Below are 16,865 nucleotides of genomic sequence, written 5' to 3'. Positions count from 1 at the left end.
TACCCCGCAGTCTGAATACCCACACCACCGGGTTCAGAAACAGTTAATACCTCGCAGTCTGAATACCCACACCACTGGGTTCAGGAACAGTTAATACCCCACAGTCTGAATACCCACACCACTGGGTTCAGGAACAGTTACTACCCCGCAGTCTGAATACCCACACCACTGGGTTCAGGAACAGTTAGTACCCCGCAGTCTGAATACCCACACCACCGTGTTCAGGAACAGTCAATACCCCGCAGTCTGAGTACCCACACCACTGGGTTCAGGAACAGTTAATACCCCACAGCCTGAATACCCACACCACTGGGTTCAGGAACAGTTACTACCCCGCAGTCTGAATACCCACACCACTGGGTTCAGGAACAGTTAATACCCCACAGCCTGAATACCCACACCATCCGGTTCAGGAACAGTTAATACCCCACAGTCTGAATACCCACACCACTGGGTTCAGGAACAGTTAATACCCCACAGCCTGAATACCCACACCATCCGGTTCAGGAACAGTTAATACCCCAGTCTGAATACCCACACCACTGGGTTCAGAAACAGGTAATACCTCGCAGTCTGAATACCCACACCACCGGGTTCAGGAACAGTTAATACCCCGCAGTCTGAATACCCACACCACTGGGTTCAGGAACAGTTAATACCCCACAGCCTGAATACCCACACCATCCGGTTCAGGAACAGTTAATACCCCAGTCTGAATACCCACACCACTGGGTTCAGGAACAGTTAATACCCCACAGTCTGAATACCCACACCACCAGGTTCAGGAACAGTTAGTACCCCGCAGTCTGAATACCCACACCACCAGGTTCAGGAACAGTTAGTACCCCGCAGTCTGAATACCCACACCACCGGGTTCAGAAACAGTTAGTACCCCGCAGTCTGAATACCCACACCACCGGGTTCAGAAACAGTTAATACCTCGCAGCCTGAATACCCACACCACCGGGTTCAGGAACAGTTAATACCCCGCAGTCTGAATACCCACACCACCGGGTTCAGGAACAGTTAATACCCCGCAGTCTGAATACCCACACCACTGGGTTCAGGAACAGTTAATACCCCGCAGTCTGAATACCCACACCACTGGGTTCAGGAACAGTTAATACCTCACAGTCTGAATACCCACACCACTGGGTTCAGGAACAGTTAATACCCCGCAGTCTGAATACCCACACCACTGGGTTCAGGAACAGTTACTACCCCACAACTATCAGGCCTTGAACCAGTGGGGATAATTTCAATTACCTTCACTTACTGCATCACTGAACAGCTCACTCAACCTATGCACTCACCTTCATCTCGTGTTTTCGATGTTTATTGTTTTATTTTTTTGTATCTTTCTCGTTTGTATTTGCACAGCTTGTTGTCTTGTGCTCACTGGTTGTTTGACTGACATCTTGGGTGCCTTCTTTCACTGATTCTGTTACGGCTGTTGGATTTACAATGTATTCCTGCAAGAAAATTAATTGTGGGGTTGTATATAGTAATGTGTGTATGTATATAGATGTGTGTGTGTGTGTATAACGCCCTTCCCTTGGACAACATCGGTGGCATGGAGAGGGGAGACTTGCAGCTTGGCAGCTGCCGGTCTTCCATTTAAAAAAAAACCCTTCCCAGGCTTGCGCCCTGGGAACTTCCCAAGGCGCAAGTCCTTGGTCTCGAGACTAATGGAGGCTTATACTACACTACGTGTGTGTGTGTAAAATAAAAAAAATGTGCGTGTGTATTTGTGATTTAATTCCCCCCCCCCCACCTTTTAAATCTACTCCTCAGCCTTTTTTTTCAGTCCTGCTGAAGGCTTTTGGCCCAAAACGGCGACTGTACTTTTTTGATAGATGCTGCCTGACCTGTTGGGTTCCTCTAGCTTTTTGTGTGTATTGCTCAGATTTACAGCATCTGCAGGTTGTCTCTTGTTTTTGGAAAGGTTTAGAGAGTTCTGGGCCAAACACTGGCCAATGGACTGATTTGGATGGGCATCTTGGTTGCTAGGGAGCAGTTGGGCCAAAGAGCCTGTCTCTGTGTTATGTAACTCTGACTCTAGGTGATGGTGTATGAAATTGTTAACAGTGCTGGCTGTCGTCTTGTCAATAGAATTCGGGTGAACCTGTTGGTGTTTAAGGGAAGGGTGGAGATCTTCCTGCCTTTGACTGAATTGAGTTCATTCCTATTACAGGAGGCTCTGGACTCCCTTATGGTAGAAGGAGACAACATCGTGTCCACGGCACGCCGAGCTATCATGCGGCATGATTACTCTGCGGTCCTAAACATATTCCCCATCCTTAAGCACCTCAAGCTGATGAAACAGGAGTTTGATCAGGTTCTTCAGGTGAGTGCAGCAATGGCATCTAACATTCTGCTTGTGGTGGGGTAGAGCCTGGAAGCACTATCTCCCTGTACATGTACGATGCAATTGAGAGGCCAAGTGGCCACCTTGCCCTGGCTGAGGGTTAGTGCACAGCAGGAAGAGGTGTGTGTAACCAGCAACAGACAACTGTGCACCTAAGCAAAGTGAGAAGAGGGCATGTCCTGGATGGTAAGGTCTTACATGATGGATGGCACCTTCTTGAAGCATTCCCTATTGAAGATGTCCTCTATGGTGAGGAGGTTAGTGTCCATGATGGAGCTGGCTGTCTTTACAGCTTTTTCCGATCCTGTACTGTGGCCCCTCTACACCAGACGGTATTGCAACCAGTCAGAATGTTCTCCACAGTACATCTGTAGAAATTTGTAAAATTAGTCATCTTTGACATGAGTACTAACTGCTGTAGTATCCAAGACATCTTCAAGAAGCGGTTCCTTCAGAAGGCAGCGTCCATATTTAAGAATCACCACCACCCAGGACATGACTTGTTCTCACTGTTACCCTCAGACAGGAGGTACAGAGCCTGAAGGCACACACTCAGTGATTCAGAAACAGCTTCTTCCCCTCTGCCATTCGATTTATAAATGGACATTGAAACCAATGAATATTACCTCAGCTTTTTTAATTTCTATTTTATTGCACTATTAATTTTAACTTAACTATTAATAGATGCTTGCTATAATTCATTTTTTTTCTCTATATTTATCATGTATTTTATGCTGTAAAGTTAACAATTTCATGACATGCCGGTGATACTAAAACCTGATTCTGATTTGCACGAGTCTTTGGTGACCTACCACATCTCCTTAAAGTCCTAATGAAGTAGGCCAGCTGCTTGTTCCTCCTTTGTAACTGCATCAATATGTCGGGCTAGGATTGATCTTCAGAGATACTGACAGTTTCTCCAGTGCCGATCCCTCGATGAGGAATGGTGTGTGTTCTGCTAATCATCTCTGTCATGCTTGCCTTGTGTAGGGCACAGCTGCCAGCACAAAGAATAAATTGCCAGTGCTGATCACTTCCATGGAGACCACAGGTGCCAAAGCGCTGGAAGAGTTTGCAGACAGCATTAAGGTAATGTATGGGTCTGTAACAACTTACTGAATACTGAAAGGCCTAACTACTGGATGTGGAGAGCATATTTCTTATAGTGGGGGAGTATAAGGCCAGTGGGCACGGCCTCAGAGTAGAAGGATATCCCTTTAGAACAGAGATGAAGAGGAATTTCTTTAGCCAGACAGTGATGAATCTGTAGAATTCATTGCCACAGATGGCTGTGGAGGCCAAGTCGTTGGGTATATTTAAAGTGGAGTTTAATAGATTCTTGATTATTAAGGGTGTCAAAGGATCCTGGAAGAAGACAGGGGAATGAGTTTGAGAGGGATAATAAATCTGCCATGATGGAATGGTGGAGCAGACTTGAGGGCCCAAATGGCCCAATTCTGCTCCTATGTCTTATGGTCTTTCCCTTGAGTTTGAAGTAGTCTATTTTTAGCTGTATGTAGTAAACAGTATCCCTTAAAACAATATCCCTGAGCTAAAGATTATATAGTTCAGCTTTGAAGTGCCCATGGCCTTGTGCTGATCTTTTAACCTATGCCAAAATCATTCTAACTTTTCCCTCCCACACACAGCCTTCTATTTTTCTGTCATCCATGTGCCTGTGTGAAAGTCCCTTAATATCCCTACTGTATCTGCCTCTAACACCACCCGTGTGTTTTTTAAAAAAAAATAACCACCTCTGATATTTTCTCTCCTCCATTCACCTTAAAGTTATGCCCCCATGTTTTAGCTGTTTCCACTCTGAGGAAATGTTTGAGGCTGCCCCCTCGATTTATGTCTCTTATCGTGATACCTCTATCAAGTCTCCACTCATCCAAGAGAAAAGCCCGAGCTCACTCAACCTATCCTCGTAAGACCAGCAACATCCCGGTAAATCCTTTCTGCACCCTCTCTTAAAACTACCACATTGTTCCAATAATGAGACAAGCAGCATTGAACATAATACTCAAGGCTGACTTCTAAATAATAGATCTCTGTCCTTTGAGGGAATGTTTCTGTTGCAAGTGGACGTTTGTTTTGATTATTGTTTCTTTTTTTCCGCAGAATGACCCAGACAAGGAGTACAACATGCCCAAAGATGGAACTGTCCATGAACTGACCAGTAATGTACGTTGGTATGGCGCCAGCACCCTTATTTAGTCCTGTAGCATTTTGTGTGTTTTGAGTTAATCTCTACTGCATAGTAAACAACTTGGCTCTGAGTAGGGAGTAGTGAAAGGAATATCGTGTACAGGTGCCTTCCTTGCCCAACTGAGAAATACATTGTATAATGGCGATACACCTTTACCACAGGCACTCCTTCCCTCCGCTAGCCTGCAGGAAGGTGTAGCTCCTGCTTATCCCCCCAATCGGGGTCACGTGAAGCCATGGGAGCGGGTGGTGGTCATTTGAGCAGCCGGTACATATCACAAGTCCTGGTTATGCACCACCAATGCCAGGCAGACAGTCTCTGAAGAGTATTGATAATGGCTGGGCCTACCTGTCTTTCCATGACCGTGATTGTTCTTGGCAAATTTTACAGAAGTGGTTTGCCATTGTCTTCTGCTGGGCAGTGACTTTACACGTCCTACGACATGGCACATGGTGAAGATGATGGGCCAGTCTTAGGCCGGCTTCATGGCGGCATTGGGAACACTACCAATGTATCCTGGGGATGAAGGGGAGGGAAACATCTGATCTTACCAACAACCAGTGCCTGCCACACAGCGTCCGTCGATTGACTTTAGAGCACCACACTGCTCAGGCCCTTCAGCCCACGATGTTGTACCTGTATCAGTGCCCAAATATCCTTTTCCTGTTTATCATCTGTAATCCTTCGTTCTCTCATTCATGTGTCTATCTGAAAAGCCTCTTAAGCTCCACAGAACTGCCTGGTTCCAACACTGCCCTTGGTAAGCCATCCCTCTGCATAGACAAACAATTACTTACCTCCCTTTTTTCCATTCCCCATTCTGGCTCCCTTCTCTTATCAACTATCAGATTGGCTCTTTATCCCTTCCACCTAAGGCCACCCAGTTTCTTACTTCATCCCCCCTCCGCTCCCTCATCTATCACCTGCCATCTTGTAGTCCTTCCCCCATTTCGTGCAGTCCTGATGTAGGGTCTCAGCCTGAACCATTCAGTTTATTCCCTTCCGTAGCTGCTGCCTGACTGACCAAATTCCTCCACCATTTTGTGTGTGATGTGCTCGTCACAGCGTCTTTAAACCTGAGCCCCTCCCTAACCTTAAAGGCTTTGTCCTCTGGTATTGATATTTCTATCCTGATAACTTGCTCATCCTCAGACGTGTGTGGAGAGGGGTCATTGGCTGATGACCTGTAGCTAAACCTGGACCTTTGGTTGGGTTATTGTGTGGGGAACGGTTAAGGCAGGGGTCGGCAACGTTTACCACTGAAAGAGCCAATATGGACCCATTTCCCACAGAAAAGAAAACACTGGGAGCCACAAAATGAAATAACACTGCATACAACGGGTTTTTTTTTGCCTTTATGCTATGTATAAACAAACTATAATGTGTTGCATTTATGAAATTGATGAACTCCTGCAGAGAAAACGAAATTACATTTCTGCATGCAACAAAAACATTTTGAACTCCAAAAAAAAGACGTTGGGTTGAAGGTTACTCCGTAGGTAGCCTACCTTGGATCGAAGAATTAAAAGAATGCGCGCACTGGTGGGTGTCAGGCATTGGCAGTTGTGATGTATATTAATAGCGATAAAAAACAAGTTGTAGCGGTGTACACGCAGCGCTAAAATAAAGACTGCAGTCAAAGGTAACTTTATTCGAACTAAACAGCCTTGCTTTAAAGCCTCCCTCAACCCGTCCCCGTGGGCGCGGATGCTCCAAAAGACACGTACTCACAAACCCCCGTAGGCTATCTCCCTTAGTCGGAACGGTGGCTAATTGTGAGCCGGTTTGGATGTGCCAGGAAACGGTGTCTCCGCAAAGTTTTCATATTGTACAAGATCACCATAATCTTCAAATTTCGAATTACATTTCAAAAGCTAACAAACCACGGGGAGCCGCATCACAGAGATCAAAGAGCCGCATGTGGCTCTGGAGCCGCAGGTTGCCGACCTCTGGGTTAAGGGAAATCACTGGGATGGAAGGGAGTTTTAAAAAAAATGTTTGCTACATGAAACTGCAAAATTACTGAATTTTTTTTTAAATCTTCAGGCCATATTGTTCCTTCAGCAACTGTTGTACTTCCAGGAGACCGCCAGCGCCATGTTAGCATCTCAGGGTAAATATGCTTACAGGCATACAGAGGCAAGCCTATCCAGGGGTTGGAGGACAGTGGGAGGGAGGGAGTGTATGTTTCGCTGTTGTTGCTTCGTTGTGTTCTGTGTTAATCTGCCGAGCTTTGTGGAGGTGCTGTGTTGACATCAGAATGTGTGGTGATCCCTGTGGGCTGCCCCTAGTATATACTTGGACTGTGTTGGTTGTTCATGCAATTTCACGTGTGTTTTGATGTATACATAGTAAATAAATCACAATCTGGATTTAGTTATGCCCTGTGCTTGATGTGAATTGTTTAACACTTCCGTCAAAACATGCTCCAATGTGACTACTGGAGTTCACTGGCAACCCAATGTGATTGAGGCTAGTTAACCACACCGTTTCAAAGTTGACTTTATTGTCATGTATTTAAGATTATGAGAGGCACAGATAGAGTAGACAGCCGGTATCTTTTTCCTCCGGATTGAAGTCTAATACCAGGGGGCATGCATTTAACATAGAGAGTAGGTAACCTCAAACGAGATGTGAGGGGTAAGTTTCCTCTGCAGTGCTGAGCGCCTGGGGTGATAGAAGCAGAAACATTAGATAGGCTGATGAACGTGAGGACGATGCAAGGATATGGACGTTATGTTGGCAGGTGAGATTAATTTAGTTAGCCATTTGAATACTGATTTAATTGGTTTGGTATGATGTTGTGGACCGAGAGGTCTGATCCTGTGCTGGACTGTTCTGTGTTCTCAGTATGTGTGTACGCAGGTGCAATGAGAAGCATCACAGGCACGGCATTCCCAAGAAGAATGTAAATTAAACATTATCACAAGTTTTGTAAGAGGGAATATTATTAGAACAGAAACTAGTCCATGTGATCATTGTTACTAATAGATAGTGATCAGGGTTATGCTGGTTAGTTCAGGAACCAAGTGGTTGAAGGGAAGCAGAGCTAGATAAAGATTGAGCTTTATTTGTCATCTGTACATCAAAACATACAGTGAAATGCATCGTTCGTGTCAATGACCAGCATAATCCATGGATGTGTTGGGGCATCACGCAAATGTTAGCACGTCTCAGGCACACAACTAACCCTGACCCATACGTCTTTGGGTTGTGGGAGGGAACCCACACAGCCACAGGGAGAATGTACAAACTCCTTCCAGACAGTGGTAAGAATTGAACCCCAAATCACTGGTGCTGTAAAGTGTTACAATAACCGCTGCACTAGCATGCTATTGTTGAACCTGGTGGTGTGGGACTTCAGGCTTCTGTACCTCCTGCCAGATGGTAGCTGAGAGAAGATGGCAAAGCCTGAATGATGGGTGTCATTGATGTTAGACATTGCCTTCTGGAGGCAGTGTGGCCATGGGATTGCTAAAGGAGGTCAATAATTCTCCTATACTTGAAAATTTACCTGTCTATTAATAGAGAGATTTCTGTCAATGTACTTGTGTAAAAATATGTAGTGTGGAGATCATTTAAAAATGAAGGCCTTTCAAAACAGCTCATACAGAGCCAAAGAATTCAACTGTTATTAATTCCTGTCTTGATGGAGTCTTTATTATAGAAACATTTTGTCACATTGCCTTTCATGAATGTTTTATCTTTCTGTGATGTTGCATCTGTTCCCTGATGCTCCTGACCCTCTGTGTCCATCGCATTAACCACCCACTGCCTTGTGCCCCGACAGCCCCCACCCCCCAGCTGTTACCTGTCTAGTGTGGTGCTTTTAACTCTTGTCTCTGTTGACGTATTCCATGCTAAGCTCCTCCTCTGTTGCTACCAAACCCCTTTGTCCACTCCTTGACTCCCCCCCCCCCCCCCCCCCATTTCTGTCCGCCTGGTGTTGCAGCCACTGCCTAAGCTGATTCTCTGGTGTCGTCGTTCTCATCGTCCAGTTTTTATTTAACTATTCCACATTAATGATCTGCTAACTCTCACTTTTGCACTTTTTTGCTCTGCTCTTACCGATAGTTCTGGGGGACACTTACCATATCCCTTTAGACCCCAGAGGTGAGTCGATGTATCTGTAAGTCCCATCATCTCTGGCATCTGTCTGTCGGTTGATGTTATATCCTTGGAACCCATGTATCCATTAGTCCGTGTTGCCAACAGTTCATTTGTTCAAGTGAATTCCCTGTAGGGCTTGGAGATCAGTTGGAGGAAAACTACAAGCTACCGACTAGGATGTTATATTGGACCACTATTGTTCTGTAAATAGGCTAAATTATTTCAGTGTGTGTTCTGAAGGGCAGGTTGCTAGCTACCTCTGTGTAGAGTGCCAAAAAGCAAATTGCTAGCCATTCTCCACCAACCAAAGGTGATCCAAGTTCCAGACACGAGATTCTGCAGGAAATCCAGAGCAACGCACACTCAAAATGCCGCTGGAGAGACTCAGCAGGTCAGGCAGCATCTATGGAGGGGAATAAACAGGATCATCTGGGTCTTGACTTGAAATGTCAACTGCTTATTCCTCTCCGTAGATGCTGCCTGGCCTACTGAGTTCAGCCAAGTTCCAGATACTGATTTTGTCACCTACCCCTTCTCTGAGCTATTGTGCAACAGCTTATAATTTGCTTGGAATCCAAAAATCTGTCTAAACGAACATCTGCACCCATTCAGAGTGAAGACATTTCTCTTTACCTGTCTCTATGTAGCTGGTCCTGGCTGTTATAAACTGAGGCATAGATAGTACCAATTTTAAGGTAATTGGAGGAAAGTATAGAGGAATGTCAGAGGCAAGTTATTTTAACTAGAGTGATGGGTGTATGGAACGCATTGCCAGGGCTGTGGAAGAGGCAGATATATTAGGGGCATTGAAAAGATTCTTGCACAGGCACATAGATGATAGTTAAATGGGGAGTTATGTGGGAGGGAAGGGTTAGTTTGATCTTGAAGTAGGTTAAAAGGCTGGCACAACACTGGGCCAAAGGGCCTGTACTATGCTGTACTGTTGAAAGTTCTAAGTTTCCTTGATCCTTGTTCAGTGGATGGCCCAAACAGACAAGTTGTTATACTGGAACAAATGTCAGCCCTGTCCCCTTGTACCCTTCTCCCTTCCCTGCAGTACAGCTCGCTGGTATCCCAGTGGGGCTGAACTTTGGGGTGAGGCGGTGTGGAGGAAACACTGTGGATCTGTTATTTAAAATGTTGTGCATCTTATCCCAATATCCCACTCCCTGAAGCTAAGTTTATTGAATGGCTGCATTTGGTTTTCTGACTGAGACGGGAAATTGTTGACTTGCAGAGGTTGGAACTTCATCCAGCTCCTTCAACTCTGAGTTCAACCGGCGGCTTCTCAGCAACTACATCTGTGAGTATTGAGACGGGGAGAGGGATCTGGTCTACCACAGCATTTCAATGATCAGCGCACTGTACTGTTCAAAGCACACGTGTCACCACCTACAACCCTGAGATTCATTTTCTTGTGGCATTCACAGTAAATACAAAAAATTACAATAGAATCAATGAAAACTGCACATAAGCAAAGATGGACAAACAACCAATATGCAAAAGACAACAAATTAACCAAATGCAAAAAAATGTAAAAGAGTGTTTTACACTTTAAAGCAATTTCCTTTCTTACTGTAGGCAAAATACTTGGCAATCTACAACTGAACTTGCATAGCAAGGCCAAGGTGTATGAGGATGCAGCCCTGGGTGCTGTCTTCCTTCTCAATAACTTCAACTACATCCTCAAATCTCTGGAGAAGTAAGTTTGTGATAATCAAGCTCTTATGTTCTCAGGATGACAAATGTAAAAATTGTTCTAATAAAATCAAAGAATAGATTCAAGTTTTGTCCTTTTGCTGTTCTCCCGGCTGAGAATTAATCCTTCTCTCTCCTGATTTAAGTTTATAGTTACTTATGGTTCTGGGTCTGGGCTTTCTCGGTCCCTCGAGCTGCCGTGTGCCCCACAGATGTCACAGTTTGGACAGGGGAGATGGGATGAACTGAGAAGCTGGGAGGTGATAGGTGGAAGAGCTAAAGGGACTAAAGGAGGAATCTGATCGGAGAGGAGAGGTGACCATGAGAGAAAGGGGAACAGAGGGAAGTGATGGGGGTGGGCTGCTCTTTATCTTCTACAATTACAGTTAAAGTTCTGTGGCCAGGGACAGTTACTTATTCGGAAGCTGAATTAGTTTCCTAATCGTCATTCTGCTGTTCTGTAGGTCAGAACTAATCCAGCTTGTGGCCGTATCTCAGAAGCACCCAGACAAGACGTATAAGGGGCACATTGAAGAGCAACTTCAGATTTACCAGCGCAGGTAACTCTTACCATCTGGTCAGGCATCTGTGGTGACAGTCTTTGGCCTCTGCCATTTCTGTTTGTCTTAAGCTGCTGATTTCCTAGGATTTTCACGCACAACAGTCTCTGGAGTTCAGAGAATGGTGCGAGAAACAGAAGTCATCCCGTGATAATCAGTTCTGTTGTTGAAAATGTCTTATTGGTGAGAAGTGAGAGGAGAAAGGCCAGACCAATTTAAGCTGACAAGAGGGCAACAGTAACTCATATATCCACGTGTTACAACAGTGGTGTGCAGAAGAGCATCTCTGAACACACAGCTCATGGGTGGGCTACAGCAGCAGAAGACAACAAATGCATTCAATGGCCATTTTATTAGGTATAGGAGGCCACTGAGTTTGTTTTTAAGTGAACAGCACCTTCCCTGTTTCTCATCTTTTTATGACATGCTGCCAAGACTTTTTTCCACATTTCCTACTTCTTTCTTGGGAGTCTATACTGTCTCGGATCATTCACATTCACACATGTAACTCGCTAAAGATATGATTTAAGTGTAAACTGTTGATTCTCCTTTCCGGGGCTTTGGCCGCCAACTGTTCAGGCTTGCTCTTGGCACACCAGTTGGGGAAGGAGATAACCCTGGCTGTTGAGACTGCCGGTATTGGTAGTGTCGTTATTGCTGGAGTTAGTGGGAGGAAGGGGCCACAGTCTTCTATGTCAAAGTATTTTTCAGCAGCATTTCTTATTTAACTTGTGTCTTCACAGCTGGCTGAAGGTCACAACACCCCTTACTGAGGGTAATCTACCTGCCTTCCAGCCCGGGACCAAAGTAAGTAGCACAGAATCCCTTTCCATTCACAGTGTGTACAGTGTCTCATCAATACCACACTGAACCACTTCAGTCCACCCTCAGCAACATGGCAGGACAGGAGTCATTGATTCCTTCCCTGCAGGGATGGTAATTATCCAGCTGGGTACTTAACAGTCTCACAGCAACTTTGACATAAGACCCAGGAGCAGAATTCAGCCCATTGAGTCAGATTTATTACCCCCTCAGCCCTATTCTCCTGCCTTCCCCCTGTAACCTTTGACGTGTTGACTACAATCACCCGTGCCTGGATCGAATTCTGACTGGTGTTTGACTGCAGACCATACACTTTTACCAGCAATCTGTACTGATCGTTTCCATTTTATACTTTGCAGTTAAAAGATAAGGAAAGGCAAGCAATCAAAGATCGTTTTAAGGTAAGATGGAAGCATTATAAAAATGGTTGTGTTGTGCTGAACCAGCTAGAAGGCAAATCAAACACTAATCCCTCCTACCCACAAAGTCTCCACAGCCCTCCAGCTTTCTTACATTTTTTACCAATCCAAACATCTCATTAAAGTGTCGAATGTTTTTGCCTCTACCACAATACCAGGCAGCACATTTAAGGCATGCACCAACTTTTTTTAAAAGTTTAAAAAAAAACTTCCCCTCACATCCCCCTTGAACCTTACCCCCTCTCACCTTCAGTGTGCCCTCTGGTATAGACTAATTTTCTCTCTAGCTCCTTCCATCTTTCTGTACCTACAATCTTGCAACCTAACTGTCCCTTTCTGGAGGTACTATGATTGTTTCATGATGTCTAAGATTTGGATTATTGTATGCATTTCTGATCACCTAACTGAAACGTTATCACATTCCAAAGATGTTTAAATTTCAACATTACATCCTTGCTCTTGCTAACTTTGTATTTGCCTTCCTCACCACAGACTCAACCTGCAAATTAACCTTTAGGGAATCCTGCTCGAGGACTCCCAAGTCCCTTTTGTGCCTCAGATTTTTATATTTTCTCTCCATTTATAAAAATAGTCAACCCTTTCATTTCTTCTACCAAAGTGCATGTCCATACACTTCCCAACACTGTATTGCATGTCACTTTGCCCATTCTCCTAATATTAAGTTCTTCTACAGCCTCTCTACTTCCTCAAAACTACCTGCCCCTCCACCTATCTTCAAATAATTTGCAAACTTTACAACAAAGCCATCAATTCCATCATCCAAACCATTAACATATAATGTAAAAAGAATCAGTCCCAACACTGACCTCTGTGCAACTGGCAGCCAACCAGAAAAGGCTCCCTTTATTCCCAATCTTCACCTTCTGCTAGTCGGCCACTGCTTTATCCATGGTAGAATCTTCCCTTTAATAGCTTGGGCTCGTGGCTGAAGGGCCTGTACTGAACTATGCCCTATTGTGGACATGCTACATTGGCGCCAGAATTGTGGCCACACTTGTGGGTTGCCCCCCCCCCCCCCCCACACACACATCCTTGGGTGTGTTGTTAAAGCAAACGACATTTCACTGTATATTTTGTTGTGATAAATAAATCTGAAGAGTTTCCACCTGCTGAAGGACAGAGGCTCGGTCACTTTAGCTTCCAAGGCCAGCTGCAGACTGTCAAAGAGCAACGCAAGAACCTGAATACCGACGGGTTGGTGTGCCCAATCACACTCACCCTATAGTCAAAGCCAACAGGCCAGTAATGATTTGGATTGGGAGATGCACCAGCTGGTTTCAGAGTTTGCACTAGAGGTGTCTTCCCTTGTGTGGATGAGTTCCTTTAGTGCAGCATGTTCTGTTTCACAGGCGTTCAACGATGGACTGGAAGAACTCTGCAAAATCCAGAAATCTTGGGCGATCCCTGATAAGGAACAGAGGGATAAGATCAGGCGGGCACAGAAAGAGAATGTGACTGGAGCTTATCAGGTCTTCTGGCAGAGGTAAGAAGCAGGAGTGAATGTATCCGTCCTCGTGTCTGGTTGTCTGGGCCAGGGCGTGGAGTGTATCTGACCTGCTTTGTTCAACTTGATGGCCTAAGCTCCAGGAACAATACATCTTGCACCTGGGCCTTTGATACTGATTTTAGCAAGTTTGGATGACCAGTTCTATTTTTCTGTCCCCTTCACAAATGTGGCCGAACCTTTGTTTCAATTAGTTTTTCTCTTTCATTTCTAAGATGCCCTGGCTCCTTTCTCTTCCCACCACCCAGCATCTTCATCTTCCCCTTCCTGCAACTTAAAATTCCTGAAGAAGGATCTCACCCAGAAACATCGACTGTTCATTCATTTCCATTGATGCTGCCTGACCTGCTGAGTTCCTCCAGCACTTTGTGAGTGTTGCTCTGGATTTCCAGCATCTGCAGAATCTTGTTAATTCTAAACAAGTTTTCTCACTTTTCCCTTTTCTAATGAAGAGATGCCAACGTACTGGTCCTTTCAGTATCTTCAGATTTCCAGCAGCCTTTCACTTTGGCTTTCGTACCTTCCAGTACTTACTTGTTAATTCTTCTTTAATTGCTGCAGGTATTCAAATGTTCCCTTTACCAAGAATGTTGAAAAATACATAAAATACAGAGTGGAGCAGGTTGAAGAAATGATTGAGAAGCTCTTTGATACTTCAGCATGACGATCCAGTATTACTGTGCCAGAAACAACTGCCAATCATTTATTGAAATATTGTGTAAATAAACTATTACTTGAATGAAACTTACTGGTTATAGTTGTTTTCAGTTGTGTTCCTTTGAGCTGTAACAGTACTCAGAAAAATCCCAATGATACCAATACCCACTTCACTCAATTTCAAGCTGGTTGACAACAGAGAAATAGGTTGATTAAAAGACCTTAAGTGCAGAAGCAGGCCATCGAGTCTGTCCTGCCATTCCATCATGGCTGATTCATTTCCCTCTCAACACTGTTCTCCTGCCTTCTCCCTGTAACTTTTCATGCCCTGACTAATTAAGAATCTATCAACCTCTGCCTTAACTGCACCCAATGACCACAGTCAATTCCACAGATTCATCACCCTCTGGCCAAACAAATCCCTTATCTCTGTTCTAAATGGACGTCCCTCTATTTCTGAGGCTGTGCCCTCTGCCTCTAGACTTTAACTTCTCCCCTCCCCCCACCACCACTATAGGAAATACCCTCTCCACATTCACTCTATTAAGGCCTTTCAACGTTCGGTAACATTCTTTCTTGCACAAAGGATCCAAAACTGCTCACAATACTCCAAGTGAGGCCTCACCAGTGCCTTTTAAAAAGTCCCTTTGCATCTCATAATTTTGAACTTTGTTTAGAAAATAGTCTCCACTTTTATTCCTCCTTCCCAAGTGCATGATCATACACTCTTCCTAACACTGCATTATCTGCCAATTATTTGTCCGTTCTCTTAATCTGTCTAAGTCATTCTGCTGACTCCCTCTCTACCCACCTTCGTTATCATCCAAGCGAATGACATACAACATAAAAAGAATCAGTCCCAACACAGACCCCTGTGGAACTCCACTACTCTCTGACAGCCAGTCAGAAAAGGCTGATTTATTCCCAATCGGCAATGCTCTATCCCTGCTTGTACCTTTTCTGTAAAAGCACAGGCTCCTGCTAAGCAGCCTCATCTGTGGCACCTTGTCATTAACTGAACGGAGAATGTAGACCATTGATGCCATTTGACCTCTCAAGGGAGCGCAAGGTGGTCTATTAACACAGACATTGCCAATACTACCCAGAGAGGGAATAAACTGGAACACTGACTTGGGCTCTTGTCTGAAAGGGATTTGTCCCTACGACCGTGTGCGTTTCCTTGCACATTCCAAAGATGTACGAGTTGTTGGCACACTATGTTGGCATCGGAAGCCTGGCAACACTTGTGGGCTGCTTCCAGCACATCCTCGGACTGTGCTGGTCAGCATACACGTGACAAAGATAATCAGTGAAATTTATGATAATTTATTCCAAACATTACTTACTTTATCACAGCTGCATGATATAATAAAAGGTTTGAAAAGCTAAAATTGTACAGTAATTCTCCACAAACATTTTAAAACATCTTTTCTCCTCTGGAAATAAAAGCTCAAAAAATATACTAACAATCTCATTTCAGTGATATTTTTCTTAATCCTCTGTCACTATCTGCTTACTTACTTAAAAAAATAATTAAAAGCATTTTGAGTGGGACAAACATTTCCCTGGAATCAGTGCAAGGTAACTTAGATGTAGAGGAACAATTCAAGCTGCTTTGTATGCAGGCACTGTGCCAGGTTTTTAATATGGCACAGCTTTACGTTCAGAGAGTCTCCTGCATTATAAACACGGTACAGGTGGTAATGATCTTTGAATTTTAGGGCCAGATCTACTTCTTGGGCTGAGAGCTGTATGTAGTTCTTGTCGGCTTTGCTGGTGGACTTAACTTCTATGAAGGTGTCCACCTGTCCCTGGCTCGCGGACGTAAACACCACCCTGAAATCATAGGGCATCCCACTCTCGCCATTCTCATTCACCCAATTCACAGCAATCGGCTTCAGCTCGCTGTCGCTCTCCTTCCAGTCCATCAAGAATCTGTGAACCAGGCGCTCCCCCCATTCTCCGATGGCTCGTTTATCTATCTTGTCCTCGCTGAAGATGGCCGACTGCGGCCGTTCCACCGTACTGTGTATCACCAGCTCCTCCAGCGCCTCCTCATGGGGCTGCTCCTTCTGCCACACCGGAGCATCGAGGGGAATGGCCATCCGGAAAGCATTGGCAGCAGCTCCATTGAATTGGCTCCGGCTGGTTCCTGGTTTGGACACTGATGTTTGCTGGCTGCATGGCACAGACATGAAATAATGGTGTGAAACATCAAGATTAACCAGCCCAGCCTCCCACCCTGCACACAATTCTAACACAGCTGTTTTCTGATCGCAGAGGAATACTCTGGTAGAGAAAAGATGCACAATGCCATAATTCCTCCCAGCAAATCACAGAACACAGAATACAGGCCCTTTAGCCCATGATACTGAGCTAACCCTTTAACCTACTCCAAGTTCAACCTAGCCCTTCCCTCCCGCATAGCCCTCCATTTTTCTTTCATCTACGTGATCATTCTTGTAAACCTTGCCAACATATTCTTTCATAGAAATGG

At 44.7% G+C, this 16,865-nt stretch overlaps 2 protein-coding genes across 8 annotated transcripts in view; one reads left to right on the top strand and one right to left on the bottom strand.

Moving 5' to 3' along the window:
• Positions 1-14,459, top strand: part of exoc7 (exocyst complex component 7) — a 55,824-nt gene extending 41,365 nt beyond the window's left edge. For all 7 annotated transcript variants that reach the window (XM_059948209.1, XM_059948208.1, XM_059948206.1 and 4 more), the window contains 11 exons: positions 2,195-2,347; positions 3,359-3,457; positions 4,490-4,552; positions 6,624-6,690; positions 9,925-9,990; positions 10,269-10,389; positions 10,850-10,945; positions 11,689-11,752; positions 12,127-12,168; positions 13,557-13,690; positions 14,273-14,459. In XM_059948209.1, the coding sequence (XP_059804192.1) occupies positions 2,195-2,347; positions 3,359-3,457; positions 4,490-4,552; positions 6,624-6,690; positions 9,925-9,990; positions 10,269-10,389; positions 10,850-10,945; positions 11,689-11,752; positions 12,127-12,168; positions 13,557-13,690; positions 14,273-14,375 (1,008 nt within the window). In that variant the 3' untranslated portion in view covers positions 14,376-14,459. The remainder of the gene's footprint in view (positions 1-2,194; positions 2,348-3,358; positions 3,458-4,489; positions 4,553-6,623; positions 6,691-9,924; positions 9,991-10,268; positions 10,390-10,849; positions 10,946-11,688; positions 11,753-12,126; positions 12,169-13,556; positions 13,691-14,272) is intronic.
• A 1,094-nt stretch (positions 14,460-15,553) lies between these two features.
• wu:fj29h11 (uncharacterized) overlaps positions 15,554-16,865 on the bottom strand; it is a 157,395-nt gene continuing 156,083 nt past the window's right edge. Inside the window, exon 53 of the mRNA XM_059949087.1 lies at positions 15,554-16,546. Coding sequence (XP_059805070.1) covers positions 15,955-16,546 — 592 coding nt within the window. The 3' untranslated portion in view covers positions 15,554-15,954. The remainder of the gene's footprint in view (positions 16,547-16,865) is intronic.

The sequence above is a fragment of the Hypanus sabinus genome, chromosome 23 (genome assembly GCF_030144855.1).
Source record: "Hypanus sabinus isolate sHypSab1 chromosome 23, sHypSab1.hap1, whole genome shotgun sequence".
In the NCBI taxonomy this organism is placed as follows: Eukaryota; Metazoa; Chordata; class Chondrichthyes; order Myliobatiformes; family Dasyatidae; genus Hypanus; species Hypanus sabinus.
The sequence above is the reverse complement of the archived record's forward strand: the minus strand, read 5'-3'. Positions and strand labels throughout refer to the sequence as shown.